Source organism: Leptonotus elevatus, chromosome 11 (assembly GCF_054856555.1).
Source record: "Leptonotus elevatus isolate MCC_2025b chromosome 11, RoL_Lele_1.0, whole genome shotgun sequence".
NCBI classification, from domain to species: Eukaryota; Metazoa; Chordata; class Actinopteri; order Syngnathiformes; family Syngnathidae; genus Leptonotus; species Leptonotus elevatus.
In genome coordinates this window covers 20,494,504-20,511,904 of record NC_141249.1, presented here as the reverse complement: position 1 = coordinate 20,511,904, position 17,401 = coordinate 20,494,504, and the positions used below count along the sequence as shown (strand labels likewise).

At 39.2% G+C, this 17,401-nt stretch overlaps 1 protein-coding gene and 1 long non-coding RNA gene across 4 annotated transcripts; one reads left to right on the top strand and one right to left on the bottom strand.

The window, feature by feature from the left end:
- The first annotated feature begins 2,961 nt into the window (after positions 1-2,961).
- On the top strand, positions 2,962-14,574 carry LOC147166400 (sex comb on midleg-like protein 2). Of its 3 annotated transcripts, XM_086089904.1 has the most exons (15): positions 2,962-3,089; positions 4,314-4,423; positions 4,537-4,596; positions 4,733-4,803; positions 5,518-5,752; positions 6,894-6,982; positions 7,061-7,304; positions 8,579-8,850; positions 8,978-9,077; positions 9,147-9,350; positions 10,112-10,276; positions 10,536-10,664; positions 11,763-11,969; positions 12,099-12,259; positions 13,002-14,574. In XM_086089904.1, the coding sequence occupies exons 2-15, from the start codon at positions 4,402-4,404 to the stop codon at positions 13,125-13,127; spliced, it is 2,085 nt and encodes a 694-aa protein (XP_085946030.1). In that variant the 5' UTR covers positions 2,962-3,089; positions 4,314-4,401; the 3' UTR covers positions 13,128-14,574. The 3 variants fall into 3 exon arrangements, with proteins under 3 accessions (XP_085946030.1, XP_085946029.1, XP_085946031.1); XM_086089903.1 differs by having other exon boundaries at positions 8,978-9,350; XM_086089905.1 differs by lacking the exons at positions 4,314-4,423; positions 4,537-4,596; positions 4,733-4,803 and having other exon boundaries at positions 2,963-3,089.
- LOC147166399 (uncharacterized) lies at positions 9,281-15,496 on the bottom strand. The gene is made up of 3 exons (XR_015096535.1): positions 15,314-15,496; positions 15,023-15,227; positions 9,281-10,703 (listed from the first exon to the last, which is right to left on the bottom strand). It is a non-coding gene; the product is annotated as an uncharacterized LOC147166399 (long non-coding RNA).
- Between the last annotated feature and the right edge of the window lie 1,905 nt (positions 15,497-17,401).

Here is a 17,401-nt window from a genome sequence, read left to right as displayed (position 1 = left end):
ACCTTGGCAACGTCTTTGAGTGGCGGCGAAGCGCAGCGAATCGTAGCGGCCGATGCGCTCTCTTGGGTGACGCCTCCAAGTAAATGGACCAATCGAAGAAAGGCTCTCGTCGCTGCGGCGCTGGCGGCGTGTTTAGTGCGAAGTGGGATATTGTTGTTCTAATTTCTCAATTACATAATTCACAGGATCACACGCCACGTTCCGGACAAGCACACGGGTAGTTCAAATATCTAGTCAGTCAGTCAGTCAGTCTGTCTGTCTGTCTGTCTCTCAACAGCTCATAATCAAAATCAAAACCATATACAGAATATATCCAAAATCTAGTATATCCATGGAAAGTAGGTCTCATGAGCCAAAGTATACCACATGATATGTCCCACATCTATTTACCTGGAAAAGAACATCATGATCCAAAGCATACCACATCATATGTCTAGCGATCTATGACCCTAGAAACAGTTCAATTCCAGCAGAACCAGACAAAAGGCACGGATTTATATATGATGTAGCGAGAAGTGAAGCCACCGGTGGCCATTTTACGTTGTCAGTCGCTAAGTGCGCCTAACTTGAATACATTGACTTATCCGTGGTGTAAAGCCAAAACCATGTGGTGTACAGTTGTAACAATAAGTCTACGAGCGCTACAAGCCAATTTTATCTGTAAAAATACAATTATACATTTTCTCCTTTACCTCTAAATGATACTCAAAGTATTTAGGCTATGTATCTTTTTCAGAACCATGAACAATGAAATTAAAGAAATTCAGGGGGAAAATCTTGTGAAATGTACTCATAACCTCCGTAAATCACGATTGTTGATACTAGGTTAATACTCCGAAAGGTTGATGCAAACAGTGAAGTTGTTTCTTTGATAGGCTCTCGATTACTTCGGATCCTGCGCAAAACACGCACCAAAACCAAACGGAATTTGCCTGCAACGGTGGCAACGTAAGATGGCTGCCCTCTGGCTTCAAGAGGCCAATTGTTAGTCCATTCATAAATAAATCCGTGACCAAAGCCACTCGGTGAAGGGTATGGCTCAACAAATGGCTTCCTGCTCTCTCTCCGTTGCCATTTGGCTACAATGGGATAAGTGGTTTTGCTTTATTTTATCTTATTGTGCTTAGCATTTATTTTCTCTTGTGTATATACAGCAATGATGCCCCTACAAATTAATTCAGATTTTATTATGATGATTGAGTCAACAAATGGAATGTGTTTTTATTTTTAACACATAATACTGTCCTCTAGTGGCAAAAAAAAGGAAATTGTGTCTTGAATAATAAAGACTTTTTTCCACAATAATGTAAACAAAGTTGGAATTTTACAAGGAAAAAGTGGATATAAATAGTTAAAGTTGAAGATTGGAAAACAAAGTCAATTTCCTCATACTAGGTTGTGAAAATAAATGTGTAATGTTACAGCAAAAAGTGGTAATTTGATGATGATGATGATGATGATGATAGTCATATTGTACAAGAAATAGTCATCATTTTATGAAATATGACAATTGTGTTTGAATTTCACCAACAACAAAAAAATACTTCTAATTCAAAGAAATGAAATTAAAATACTATGACCATAATTAAATCAAGTCATCTGCTGTAATGTTTTGAGAACAACAAAAAAACAAAAACAAGATAACACTTTCATCATGATTCAATGAGTTTTGGGTCATATCGGGCTAATAATAGAATAATTCATTTTATCTACTGAATGAACAACAATATGGTTTTAGACAAAATAGGTCAACTACCGTGGTATTGATTAATCTGACAGAGTAAATTGCAAATGCTATTGATAATAAAGATTCTATAATTGGAGTCTTCGTTGACCTTAAAAAGGCCTTTGATACAATTAATCATGAAATTGCTTATAAGAAAATTGGAAAGATATGGAATTAGAGGAAAAGCCTTGTCATGGATAACTGATTATCTTGCATATAAGAAACAATATGTGCAGTTACATGAAGTAAAATCAAAATTTATGAAAGTAATATGTGGAGTTTTCCAGGGGTCAATCCTTGGTCCTATTTTATTTATTTTATATATAAATGATATATGTACAGTATCAGAATAATTTAAATCTGTACTCTTTGCGGATGACACCACTTAACTTTGCTCCAGGAAAGACTTAACAGAGCTTCTGAACACAGTGCAAGTGGAATTAAATACTTTGCTTTGGCTTCAGTCTACACCTTTTGGTCTTTGTTCTTATATATATATATATATATATATATATATATATATTTATTTATTGTTACGACCAAATAAACTAAACTAAACTGTTGTACGGCCACAAACGAGAAATTAGAATAGAAAACTTCCACTAATTTACATGTAATTTTAAGGAAAATGCTACAGAGTTATATAAAGGTCTTTCTAATCTATCATCTGTATTTGGGGGGAAACTTTATGCATCAAAAGTAGGTATTGGTATCGATGATTATTCAAGAGTGGAGTAGTCATACTGGTATTAGTCTTAAAAAAAAGAAGAAAAAGTGGTACGAGTAAACCCACCTTCACTCATTCAGTGGGAAATTCCTAATAAAAAGAGTTGTGCAATAGAAAAACCGCAAAGTGAATTTTTCAATCTCTTCTTAAAAAACAACTAGACATCGCCATCTTTGCGTAGTATTCACCTATTTCTTACAATTTAATTTAGTGTTTCTTATTAGGTTATTTGATTGTTTAAATAAATATACTTAACAATTAATATATATAACTTTTTTTCGACATTTAAAAATATTTTACTACCCCGTGTATCAAGCGGGACAACCGGCTCCCCTCACTCTCCGGAAGCCCAAATGCAGCTTTCAGTCCGAAATATGATTGGCTAACGATAACGAAAACATATTCTGATTGGCTCTACTCATGTCAATCTCCGAAGTATCATTGGCAATGTCTACCTTTCATCCAATCAAATCTTTGTTCGGTTTGTAAGCGTCCGATCTTTGGCACATATTACATGCGTGTCGCACACACACGCACACAAAACAGTGGAGGGGGAAAAAATGGCAGCTGGCGATTAGGGAAAGAAAAACAAGTGCTTAAAATTGTCCTCGATTTTTCCCAAGAAAGTCGTCACCGGTAAGTTTACTCTGCTTACGAAATGAAACATATTAAGAGCGGCTATTAAATAAAACACGAAAAGAGGAGTTAGGCAAATTAATCGAGATAGAAGTGAGGAAGATATCGCCCTCCTGAGTGTAAAAAAGAAGGGGAAAAAAAGAAAAGAGCAGCTAGCCAACCGAATTAGCAAGCGCGGCTAACTTGTCAATACGGGGCTCCGGCTATTAGCTGGCACAGGACTGTATATAGCGTAATGCGTGCACGTCATAGCCGTGTCCGGCCCATTATTCGTGGACTCCTCTAGGCCACTTTAGTTAGTTAGTTTGTTTGTTTATTTATTTATTTTATACTGTGTGTACAACACTAGACTTACCTATGGACGTTAGCTGGCTAATGTAAAGAGATATAAGTACATTTTCTCATTACATAACCGGCAGCATAAGAAACGCTTGAAATGTTACATAATTACACTGTATACTGAATCGTACGTTTCACACCATACCATGTTTATCACTTTAAAAAAGTCGCAATATTACAATATATACAACGAAAATAAATTTGTGGTTTTACAAGAATAGCATTTAAAATGAAAGGAAGTGTCAATTTTACAATAGTGTTATTATTTATGGAAATAAAATGTAATACAATCAATAAAGAAATTGTAAATTTGTCATATTTGGAATAATAAATCACAGTAATACAAGTAACAGTGGTAATTTATGGAAATAAAGTACTGTAGAAATACTAGTGCGAGAGAAAGTGTTTGTTTTATAATAATCGAGTCATAATTTACATGAATAAAGATGTAATAACAGATTGAAATTTCAAGAAAATAAATCTGCAATATGGGAATAAATCTGTAACATTGTGAGAAAAAGGTTACATTTTGCAATTTAGTTAGGAGAATGAATTATTTTACACGAATAAAATCAGCAAAAAAAAAAGTGGCAAATTTCACCAACTAAGTTGAAATGTGAGATTGAAGATTTAATATTACAAGAAAGTGTCCCATTTTATAAGTGTAATGTTGATATGAAGTCATATCATGAAAATATACGAGAATGTAAATGTAACATAAGTCAAAATATTACAACAAAAGGTGGTAATTTTACAAAGGCAAAGTTGTAATTCTATCATAATAAAGTTGAAATATTAAAAGAAAAACAACAATATGTAATTTTCCAAGAATACAATCATTTTGTTCCCATGTCTGATTGTATTTTCATCTTTTGTTTTTTGTAGAACAAAAAACACACGAGCAGAAGAAAAAGCTTAGCGGGTTCCAAGTGGCCCCACATCAAGTTTGGCCATCGCACACCAGGCAGGCAACATGGGAAAAACACCAATAAAAGGCAAGAAACGAGACACAAATAAAATCCTTGTTCATTTATTTAAGATACTTGAAAAACACACTAATATACCCCCAGCCTTAGATTTCATATGTATTTGTTAAATTCCTATTTAGAGCAAAGGGATGGCAAAAAAGAGAAACCAACAGTGGGGACAACACCAGAAGTAACCAAAGGCAAGTTACTGTTGGTAGTTTTTACCTACATAAATGTTTTGTAAAACAAACAAAAAAGTGTTTTCAATTAAAATAAATAGATGTATGGTACATTCAGTAAACACAGAAGTGAACTTAAATTTGTCTTGTTCCTCAGAATCTTTCGCCTGGGAAGAATATCTAAAAGAAACATCATCGTTACCAGCGCCACAGAGTTGTTTTCGTCAGGTATCACGTTGTGAAGTCATGTCTTTTATATTGCTTCCATCCAGCCATTATCCGAACCGCTTTTCCTCAAGAGGGTCGCGGGGCATCCTGTCCAATTAACCTACCGTGCATGTTTTTCGGAATGTGGGAGGAAACCGGAGTACCCGAAGAAAACCTTATTTAAGTCAAAACTAGGGCTGGGTGATCAGTTGAGGTTTTGGGTCTGGTTCATTTTTTTGTCCCTTTAAATCAATTGTTTTTCTTCTTAGAGGCGTCCATACTTGACAGGCGAACACATCCTCATTGACGTGCACCGCAAAACCCCTTCATCAGTCTTCTTTTTATTGTTTATAGTTTGAGGTGTCACCAAAGCAAAAAGAAAAAAACATTAGCTTGAAAATTTTTGTTTTTTACCATTTCGTGGTCAGAAATCTATGTTTTTGGTGGAACGAGCGTATGTTCTGCTGCTGATTACTAAAGAACAAAAGCTGGTGAAAGAAGAAAGTCTACCCTTTTTGGGGAGCGGTTTGGTGCTTATTTTGTTGCAGAACACAACATTCTATGGGTCTTGAAAGATCAGTTTAAATGCTCTAAAATGAGTAACAATATGGGGAATTCTGCTTTTAAAATATATTTTAAGAAGATAAAATAAGAAAATAAGATCCATCCGGGTGCTGCTGTTTTGATTAACAAAAGAGCAGTTACGGGGTTCTTACCTCTTCTTTCTTCCTGTAGGCTCATGTCCCACCGTCCAACGACTTCAAGGTTGGCATGAAGCTGGAGGCCCACGACCCACGCAACTCCACCTCAGTGTGCATCGCCACTGTCATGGGCCTGACGGGGGTGCGCCTGCGGCTCCGCCTGGACGGGAGCGACAACAGCAACGACTTCTGGAGGCTGGTGGATTCCTCCGACATTCAGCCGATCGGCACGTGCGAGAAGAACGGAGACATGCTGCAGCCGCCGCTGGGTAAGAGAGTCGCCCTCCAACATTGGGTTCACTTTGGGGCATAATAGTACATACACTTCGCACAAAAAGTTCTTGATGTTGGGCTTTGGGATGAAATTTCAAAATTCTAAAAAAAAAAGTAAGATAACCTTAGTTGAACCCGTCTCTAAACTATTGTAAGCGCATGTCCAACTGTTCAATGTTTTATCACATATTTCAAAGTGCTCATATTTCGACATTGTTTTTCAAGTTTGTCGTTTTAATTTATTGCAATACGGACAATTAATTATATAACCAAGGTTATTTTAGTTAACAAAAACTAACAAAAAACACAAAAATCAATTTTGTTAACTAAATAAAATAAAAACAAAAATGCTTCAAAAAAACAGAACTATCTGAAACTATATTTTATGTTTACAAAACGTTGTGATTTTAAGTAGATTTATTTCAATATTAACTAGAATAAAGACGTTTGAAAGTGTGTCACAGAGAAGTGATGTCATCTAACAGCAGCCAATAGAAAAGCACCTTCAGATGACGTCGCTGCCTCGTCGGCGACAAATTTGCCTGCTTGACTTTTGGCTCCAATTGCTCGGCTTCCCTGCTTTTTCATTTAACTCGGCTGAAATGCAACGCTAGGTAAGAAATGTGTTACTTTTTACCATGGTGTTGTTTATTATATTGCACACAAGTAATACTGAAGTTAAAACTAAGCATAAAAAAATAAAATAAAACTAATAAATACTAACTGAACCACCCCGAAAACAAATTAAAAATAACTAAATGTAAAAAGCAAAACTCAAAACAAAATAAAAACAAAAAAAAATGTAGGTGAAAATTCCAAAACTATAATAACCCTAATCACAACTTTCATCCCTGGCGTTAAAGGCTATTAACTCGTTAAAGCGCCCAAAAAGACACACCAACAAAAAATAATGAAACTTCAGATATTTAAAGGTTTATAACCAACTTTAATTAGCCTGCCCACAGCATTTCACATTATGTGTTAGCATTAAGCTAGCCGACTTCAATAAGGAAAATTCATGTTGTTTGGTTAAATACATAATGAGTAATTCCTTTGTTTTGAATTTAGTTTTACCATAAAATTCAACTGGCAGTGGGAAAATCAGGTCAATTTCATGGTATATTTGTCATTCTCCAGGATTTCGCATGAACGCCTCCTCGTGGCCGATGTTCTTGCTGAGAACCTTGAACGGAGCAGAGATGGCTCCAGCGGCGGCCTTCAAGAAGGTCTCCTTAGCGCAAAGACCGCCAGCATGCACCAACATGTCACTGCAGTTGTCGCAATGACATCACCCTCACTTTCAGGAGCCCCAGACGCCCCCCCAGAACAGTTTCAAAGTGGGCATGAAGCTGGAGGCGGTGGACAAGAAGAACCCGCACCTCATCTGCCCGGCCACCATTGGCGAGGTGATGGGCGATGAGGTCTTCGTCACGTTCGACGGATGGAGAGGCGCCTTCGACTACTGGTGCAAATACGACTCGCGGGACATCTTCGCCGTGGGCTGGTGCTCGCTGACCAAGCACAGCCTGCAGCCGCCCGGCAACAGCGGTAAAGTGCCATGCTTGGATTACACTTACACACAGGTGACATGGTGACCAAGAGTGAAAGAAAGTTTTAAAAAAATAACAAGGCACAACTGGATAAGACAAGTGGGTGGAGGGAGCTCAATGGTGGAAATGAAGTAGACATTAGGGATAATATTTTGTCCAGAATTAATTTGATAACTTCATTATTTTTCATGTACAACTAATATCTTTAAAAACAAAATTTTCCACGTGCTTTCGACTGAAGATGAAATCACCTGTGCTTAGGAAGTAGGTAACGACCGCTCGCCTGTTTTCTGGGTTTGGCGCCGATATTTGGCATTTTGACGAGTATCGGTATCAGCTTTTTTTCAAAATTTGATGGCCAATAAAAGGTAAAGCTAAAATCATTTTAATCTCAGGGAACTATTTATCTCAAGGGATACTTTACTCATTGAGCCATTTTCAGCAGTCAATAGTTAATATTTTGTCTATAATTAATGTGATAACTTCATTATTTTTCATTTTACAATTAATACTTAAAAAAACTAAATTTTCCGCTTGCTGTTTTCTGGGTTTGGTCAGAAAACTGAGCCATGATTGGTCGTTGCCTAGTTCCTCAGCACAGGTGGAAAAAAAATCGTTTTTAGAGATACTAATTGTACAAGATAAATAATGAAGTTATCAAATTAATTCTGGACAAAATATTAACTTTTCACTGCTGAAAATGGCCCAATGAGTCAAGTAACCCCTTTAAATTTTCAGTTAACTTTATAAGAAATGCTGCTGACCCTGGGAACCTTCTTAACATTTTGTTTCTGTTCAACATTAAAACAAAGAAATATGTTTCCAGTTTCCATTTAACTTTTTAAGATGTGCTGATAACCTTGTGAGCTTCATGATATATTTTTTTTGTGTGGAAATTTTAAATGAAGTATACGGTCTAAGATAAAAAAAAAATTCTACATTATTGGAAAGTCTGAAAAATTGTTCAACATGCAATAATGCTTTAAGATATTACAACAAAGTCTAGATTGGCATTCGTAGCATTGTGGCATCCCCCCCGCCCCCCCCTTTTTTTCACTGAAAATGAATATCGGCTTCAAATATCGGTTATCGGCCTCCTTGACTATTAATAATCAGTATCAACCCTGAAAAAAACACATCGGTCTATTTCTAGTAGACATGACATGAAAAAAGTGACACTGGGAAAATATGACAAAACATGAAACAAAACCAAATCAAAAAGTCAACAACAATACACATTATGACTCTATTGGTGTTGCACTTGCATTGCAGTCACCCTGGCAAAGAACCCACCCGCCCTGACGTCATCGCCTTCTAAGCCCAGGAGGCGCCCTCTGCAGGCCCCCTACAGACTCCCCAACCCGCTGCCCCGGCTGCCTGTCAGGAAGGGAGTACGCGGTCGCCGGCCGAAGAGCGAGACCCTCGCCCTCCTCAAAGCTGTGGCCGAAGCCGCCGCGGCCGCCCAGAACGCGGGCACCGCCATACAGGACTTACAGCTCACGCCTCGGCCGCACAAGAAGAGAGGCCCGAAACCCGGAAGCAAGGTAAGACTCTCGTAAAAGTGGGGGATCAGGACTGCGCTTGACCACGACCGCCAAAAAATGCAAGTGATTGGGGGCTTGGCGATTAAAGCATCAAGATTTATCTGCGTCTCTTTCTGTGTGTTTCTAGCGAAAACCTAAGCTTCTTCAAAGCTTGTCACATCCAGGTGCACCCGCCATCAAGGTTCAACGTGGCAGCCCCGCCAGCTTGCCCACTGTGGTGTCAACAGGTGCTTACATCACACCCACGCCGACGTTTCATTGCAACGTTCTCACTTTTCTTTCCATTTCCGCGCCAGCGTGCGTGTACGTCAACAAACACGGAAACTGCGGCCCGCACCTGGACCGCAAGCAGATCCAGCATCTGCCGGACCACTTCGGTCCGGCACCCGTCAATTCCGTGCTCCAGCAGGTGGTCCAGTCCTGTTTGGACTGCGCGCACCAGCCCCAAGTCTTGCTCGGCGCTCTGCAGACGCACTCGGGAGGCGGAAAGGTAGTCAGAGGTAACGCACACAAAATGTCATCACCTCTAGTAAAAGACACATTTTCAAAAACTGGTCGAGTTATAATTCGCAGTACCCAGGTTTACGACAGAGTGCCGTTCCAACGATGAGGTCATCTCCACATAAGTCAGAACAACAACTTGCCCAGCAACTATGTTGAATGAGTTATGGAGCTTTATTTAGGAAGAAGCAGTGGTTTGCCGCTATCTAGTGGCATCCATAGGCTATTATTAACCTTTCTCAATTACTTGAGTAATTTTGCTATTCTCAGCAGGTCTTGGACTCTCCCACAAATAGTGTGCGAGAACTGGACGTTCATGTCCATGCTCTTCCACCTCAGTCCACTAGGGGTCTCAAGTGCTGCGTTTCAAACTTTTAAACCCACTCCAATACTTTGCTGGCATCTGTGCACTCTGAATGCTGATGCTGAAACCAACACCATCTAGAAGGCAATGATTTCCTTATCAACCGAACTTTGATTCGTGCCAAAACTTCAAAACAAGAAGACATACTATATTTCCTCAAATAGTGGTGTCATCCACTTCAAATAAATGCCTACCTTCTTTTTCTGACTCAAGAGAAAAAAAACAGGCGTTAAATGTATCTACCCTAGTTCATTTGATGTGATTTTCACAAACCCTGTTGTTAACCAAAACAGCAGCACCAACCGAGGCACATATACAGCCTGGGGTCTAAATGCAAGCTCCCTGCGCTGTATTGAAAAGATGATCTTGCAATCGAAATGTCCGTGTTGTTCCCAGTGAGAACGGACGGGGGTGTCCGCATGGTCAAGTTGCCGTCGGCCTCCAGCGCCGCGTTTGTGCTGCGCTTCTTGGAAACCGTGTGCCGCCACCTGCAGTGTGACAACCTGTTCAGCAGCCAGCCGTTCAGCCACTACGCCGCTTCTTACGACAGGGCCAAGTCAGGTAAACGGACACTCTGTGCCTCATTCATTTAATGGAGTGGAGAAAATTAAAGCGCGGAATAGCCCCAATGCATTCAGAAAGGAATCAAAACATTGGACATTTCAAGAAACTCATTGCATTTACGTTCATTTCAGTGAGGTATGAGGATTGATTTGAGATATGAGTGATTTGAGTTATGAGCATGGTCGCGGAAACAGTGAACCTTGTTAAGGATAATTCCCGCAAGTTGTGTTTATTTATTTTATTTTTTTACTTGCAGTGAAAGAGGAGGCGCTGGACTCGCCTTCGCTGGCCCGGGCAGGCAAGCGAGGCCTGGCTGGGGTTTCGCCTCCATACGCCGCACCGCTGTCGCCCAAACATGTATGCACAGACGCACACCCTTCGGAAGGTACTTATCAACCTCCTCCTCATGACATCAAGATTTCTTCTGGAAATAAAAACAATGAGACCTTCACACAGTATATTGTCACCCTCTTAAAATAATTGTCTAAGTCTTTTTTTATTATTATTATTTTGCCTAAACCATCTCATGATGCAAATGGTTCAGTTTTTGTGCTTCCTGAAAAATCTGAAAAAAAATCGTTTTTATGATTATTTTAACTCATTCACTCCCAGCCATTTTCACTGAAGCAACCCTCTTCGCTCCCGGCTGTTTTACTGGATTTTGACTGATTTGGCAAGGCCCACAGGATATTGTGTTCTATTGCTATAAAAACATGGAACATACCAAAATAAAGATTAGAGTCTCTTCTTTCATCAGGAAAAAAAGTATATTTGTAGCCGTTTTGGTTTTGCAGCAATTAGCATTATAATACAGCTAAGTTTCATCATTATGCACAAATCTGTTTAAAACAGTGGAGAAAGAGCTTTTTTCAACATGGCCCTGGTTGGTCTCTTATACTCTGCTGCCACCTGCTGGCCGTTTTTGTTTCATTGCTTCAAACATTCTCTTCAGTTCAGAGGCTGCATCAAAGCCTTCTGTAATCGCTCTAGCATAAAAAAAAACATATAAATGCGTCTTTTGGAGCATGGTAATATTTAAAATAAAACGTTTTTGGGAGCAAATGAGTTAAGGCGTCGATATGCTGCTTTAATGTAAACGTAGGAAACACATTTATATGGTGCATGAGGTGCTCAATGAATGTACATGTTTCAAAAATACTTTCTGACATTCCCGGTAAAATAAAGGTTAAATTTAAAAAAAAAAGGCAAACAATGGCTTTGAATCACACACTTGAGCACAAGTCTTACTATTATTTATACATGACATACAATAAAAGGCATTCCCAACATACTCAACATTGTAATCACCCAAATGAGTTGTTAAGTCTCCTTAGGGCCCCTTGAATGTGCATTATAAAGCTAAGCTACTATTATTATTATTGTGATACAAATGAGTAAATAGCTATAACAATAACTGACTGATTGACTTTGGTGTTTATTTCCTGTTCTTTGGCTATGATCAAACATTTTGCGTGTTTACCAGCCGAGACGCTGCCCAACGAAGACAACGTCCTGATGAAGGAGCAGCACTACATGGGTTCCGCTTCCAACTCCATGACACCTCGGCCGCCGATGGCACGCAGTCATTCGGAGTACCGCTCCTCGCCGTCCGGCGCCGCCGCCGCCCCCCGCCGACTCGCCTCCAATCCCTCCGAGTTGGTGTCGGCGCAGTTGCTGCGGCGTGTCGAAGGTGCGTGGCAAAAGCTTCCTCGCTTCACGTTGCGTATCTTTCACTTTTAGTTTTTTTTGATTGCCAATTAGAAAATGTAAAGCGTGACTGATGTAAATTTCACTGCTAAACGTTGTTATTGGGCCACAGCCAGCTCCACCACAGGTCCAGAGAGCAGCGCCACGGAGAGGGAAGGGTGGCAGATGCCCGCCAAGAACCCGGCATCATGGTCCATCGATGAGGTCATGCAGTTTGTGAGGGACGCCGACCCTGCGGCCTTGGCGCCGCATGCAGAATTATTCCGGAAACATGTAAGTTAGCATTGTATTCGCTGATAACTCACATTTTATAGTAGCATTGTGGTTTTAAATTTGCTTTTGTTATTTATCTATTTTTAAAGGTTCCGTTTTTGGAAAATACAAGTTGGTAACTTTATTTTAGTTCCCTGTTGATTCATTCAAACCCAAAAACATGTAAAAACATTTTTAATACTTTGTCCTCCTCGCCCCAAGGACGTTTTTTATGCTAGGAAGGTTTTGATGCAGCTTCTGACATGAAGAGGTGGCGTCAAGCAATGGTAGTTATAGAAAAAAAATGGCCAGCAGGTGGCAGCAGAATATAAGAGATCAGCCAGGGCCATGTTGGAACCAGCTCTTTTGTCAGCGTTTTCACTAGGAATGTGAATAATGACGAAACTTAGCTATATTTTAATGCTAATTGCTGCAAAACGGAAATATAGCAATAGAACATAATATTCTGTGGGCCTTGCAAAATCAGTCAAAATCCAGTAAAACATCCGGGAGCAAAGGGGGTTGCTTCAATGAAAATGGCTGCGAGTGAATGAGTTAACAGACCGCTTTCAATTTTGTAAATTGCTGGTTTATTACCTTAAGTTCTCATTAATTCTCATGGAAAGCTCACATCTTTCACAACTTCCAGAATGTTGCAAGTTTTTATTTTTATTTTTAGCTTTTACTAAAACACACACGTTAGCATTGGTTGCACTACGAGCATGCTAACCTGCTAACTCCGTTTTGCGCGCGTCTTTCTCAGGAGATTGACGGCAAGGCGCTGATGCTGCTGCGGAGCGACATGATTATGAAGTACATGGGCCTCAAACTGGGGCCCGCCCTCAAGCTGTGCCACCACATCGAGAGGCTGAAGCAGGGCAAAGTGTGACCCGCAGCAACCAGGTCATGTGACTGACATAAAGGGGCAACGAGAGGACCTCCAGCCCCAGTAGTGTTTACCTTCTCCTCCTACTTCCCCCAAAGACGGTGGAGGTTTCTTCTCCATAGTGTTTTGATAACTTTTTATAGTATCCAGGGTCCCGCCATGGAGAGTGAAGAATGTCTCCCAACGCATTCCGTTAGGTGCACACACCTTCTTGTCGAGTTTAACACCGTATTAACAAGGGATGGGCACCGTCGTCAACTACAGTGAACCCCTGCTGCCTTTAACTGGTTAACGACGAGAGGATTGTTACTATTTGTGACAGGACTTGTTCCGTGTTCTGCTGCAAATGGTGGGGCGTGCACTCTACTTCTGAAAATATGATTTCAGAAAAAAAAAGGCTTGTTAAGAATTCTGTTGATTTATTGTCAAGAAGGAAAAGAGGTCAAATGGAGTGCACAACATTTGCATTTAAAAGAAGAACATGACAGCGAGGCTATTTATTACATAGCATTTACATTTTTAATTGTTAAAATAATAAATTATGAAATAATGGATTTCTGTGGGTTTAAATCACATCCTGCAGCAAATGGAGGCAAAATGGAGTGCACTTGTGCGCCACCAGCAGAGGCGCTGTTGTTTACCTCTCAACACACCTGAAGAAGAACAACACAGCGCCATGCTAACTTAGTATTTCCTAATATAAAGATTTAGGAAAATCAATTGATTAAAGAGGTGGTGAAATGCCCATCCCTGATGTTAGCAATGTACTCACCACATGGTCATAAGAACTTTATATTTGGCTTCTTATTTGTTAGCGCACGTTTCCTGGGTTTAACCACGATAACCGTGCCGCTGAATGTACATTTTGTAAATGATGATATTTTTTTAGGCTATATGTGACGAGAAATATGAAATATTGTCCCAATGCGACATCTCTCAGGTCCATGTGGTGTTTTTTAGCGCCCGCCCTTTGTTTTTTAAACACGTGTACAGTGAGTAAACCGCACAAGTTTGTGATTCAGGATTAGATTTGATTCAATTAAAAAATCTCATCTTGCTTGCTGTTTTTGTGCTCAGGTCACGTCTACTGTTAAAACATTGCTTTGGCGCCATCTTGTGGGATTGTGTTGCCAAGTAATGATTTTGAAATTTCTCATTCAGACAGGCCACCTTGTCTAATTGAAAAAAAAAATTCTTTGTTGCCATTTTGTGGCATCTATGGAGATTTGAACACAAAAACAGCAAATAGGCATAACGAAGGATACGATTTTTATTTTATTTTTTATTGCGAATTTGGGGATGCAAAAACCCCGAATAGCGGGTTACACTGTACTCTGGTTTCAATTTTGTCTCGACAGATGTATGACATCCAGTCAATGCTTCCTCATTCTGCCAATTTGTATTTGAAACGTTTGTTATGACATTGCATTAGATAAATGACTCGTGTTTACGCTGTTGTCCAATTTACTTTTCATATACACACAAAAACAAGTACTGTAACACAAGAACATACACAAGTGTTTTGGTTATCATTGTTTTTTGTTGAACAACATTACAGAGCAATTAGAAAGTAAATGATTAAAACATATTAAGAAGAGGAAGAAAAAAAATACCAGCAGAAACTTTTTTTTCTATACAAAACAAAACCTTTTTTATATAATGACTTAATTTTATACTTATCCCATTGAGGGTCTAATTGACATGTAAAAACTTTGTTAGTTTTTTAATACACAAAACTTTATAGAATACATTTTCTGCTGGCCTTATTTTTGTTCTTTTCTCTACCGCTAGGAAAAAAAATACACACGTAAACACAGTTTAGACCGCAAGTTCTGGTTGAATGAAACTTCCACTACAAAAAGCTTCTTTCTTTTTTTTAATAGTTTCAAATGGCTTACCTGAACTAGAATTCTGCATCGCATTAGAGTGAATCCTGGTGGGTTAGCACCTTGCTGCTCTAATCCTTGTAGCTTCATGCTATATCCTCTTTCCTCTACAAATTCACATGACGGCGGCGTACGGACTGCTCTTACTCGTCTTGTATTTCTTCTTCTACTTCCTTTTGACGGTTGTCAAATACTTTTGGTGCAGTAGCGCCCCCTCCTTGAACATAGAAATAAAAATACGTTTTAATTAGCCCGAGGTGGTATGGGGTATATGCCACGGAGGATGCGAGACTTTCGACTTACTGGTTTTCACACATCAGCCTTGTTTCCGTTTCCTGTTTGCGACGTGTGGGCCGAGTCCCAGTTCTTGCGCTTCCGCCTTTGTGCCCCTCGGTTGTGCGTTCCCGTCGACGGGTGCGAGTGTGTCTGTCTCAGTTGTCCGAAGCATTTAAAAGAGTTGAGACGCCGTGTGGCGGGAACGTGCGGTTGGGGTGGCGGTGCGAGTGTTGGAACGCAGCCATCAGTGGCCGGAAACGACGCTAATGTATGGAACCCGGAAGCCATTTCAAAATAAAATACTGCCCACGGGTTTTAAAAATGGATCATGAAGATGAGGGGAAAAAAGTCGCACCTGAGTATTAAGTCGCAGGATCAGCCAAACTATGAAAAAAAAAGTTTGACCTAAAGTCTGAAAAATACGGTAGTTTGTTTTCTATGTATTTCTTTATTTCTTTTTTAATAGATTTTTTACAAGGTTACAAAAAGTTACCGTTTGGTAAGGACAAAATGCAGATGGTAAAATCAAAAACTTTTTGGGTTATAAAATGAGTCATTCAATTTGTTAAAAAATGTAAATAAATAAATAAAAATATCTAACCGGATGAAAATCAGGAAATTGACCAAATTTGGACATACGTTTCCACCGGATGACAGAGAAGTGTGTCCCGCATTTTGAAGGCTAAATGTAGGTGAAATTGACCTTCTACATAACAAGAGTTTTAAATAGACTTTCTTTAATTACATCAGATGATCATGTGAGCATAATAATTTAGTGTGTCATTACAAGCTTAAAAATACTTAAACAAATAGCTAGCCTAATAACATAATGGCCAAATTTCCGCTTCTGTTATGGAGCAATAAAAAAATAACGATGTGCTGGAACAAATCAATTAGGTAACAATGCTTTTAGGCTAACAAACTCTATTGTCCAGCAACATGCATCCTTTCATGGTCGCCAATTCAGCGCAAATGTTTACACTGAGAAGTGTATTGAGAGTAGAAGCGGAGGCAAATGAAGTTCCACACAAAGCGCATTTTATTCTCTTAGTTCCTGCAGAGGCGAGATGAATCTTTGTGTGAATTTTAATGCATCACAATGCTGTCTTTCACAAAACATATTTTTCCTGTGTTACTCTTCCGCATAAATTTGACCAACATAGAAAGTGGAGAATGACTCGGAGTCGGACCCGGCTTTTTTTCCCACATTAACAGTATTAAAGCCACTTTCACACTGCGTGTATAAGATGCCAGTGTGAAGGTGCCCGGATGTAAACATGTCATCGCGATCGTCCACTCGAATGCCCCAATTTTCTCGTGTGAAACGAAAACAAAATTAATCCAGGCACTAATTTATTTCAACTGACTTGTTCGGAAAACAAGCACACACATACAGATTAGGTGTAAAGAACTTTATTAAAAGTTTTCCGGAGAAAATAATGCTTCGTGTGCACATGTTGTTGTGACGTTCACGTTGTCCCATCAGGGGTCGCCAAAGAGTCACTTGCATGATTTTACGTTTACGCGCTGTATAAATATTTTTATTTTTACAAACAATAAATTAACCAAGTTGATCAGATCAAACACTGAGAAACATGTACAGTATAAATAATAATAATAAATATGGAGCTTGTGCGTAAGGCTTTCATTTGTTCATCACAAACATAATCACAATTCAACGGGCACAAAACCCTGTCTCCTTCTTTCTTTTTTTTCCTTCTTGTTCACTAAACTACTACCACAAATTGCACTCGGGAAGGTAAACAAACTAACAGCCAAGTTAGCGTCACTGCTAACACTAACACTAATCATGACACACATACGTACGCGCGCAGTTTGACCAAAACAAAATGGCGTCGGGAATACACAAAAACAAACTTGTGGTCAAAGTTAAAGAAGACTTTTTTTTCTTTTTCTTTTTGCAACGGTACAAATTTGGATTACCAACAGTCAGGCTATAAAAAAGTACAACTTTTGTATTGGTCGGGATTTAAAAAATAAAATAAAAATGGTGGCCAATGGTGCTGCCACATGCTAACAGTTTATCTCAATTTGGCTTTCACGAAGGTCAAGGCGCAAATTATGGATTTGACCGCAACCCATTAATTATTAGTT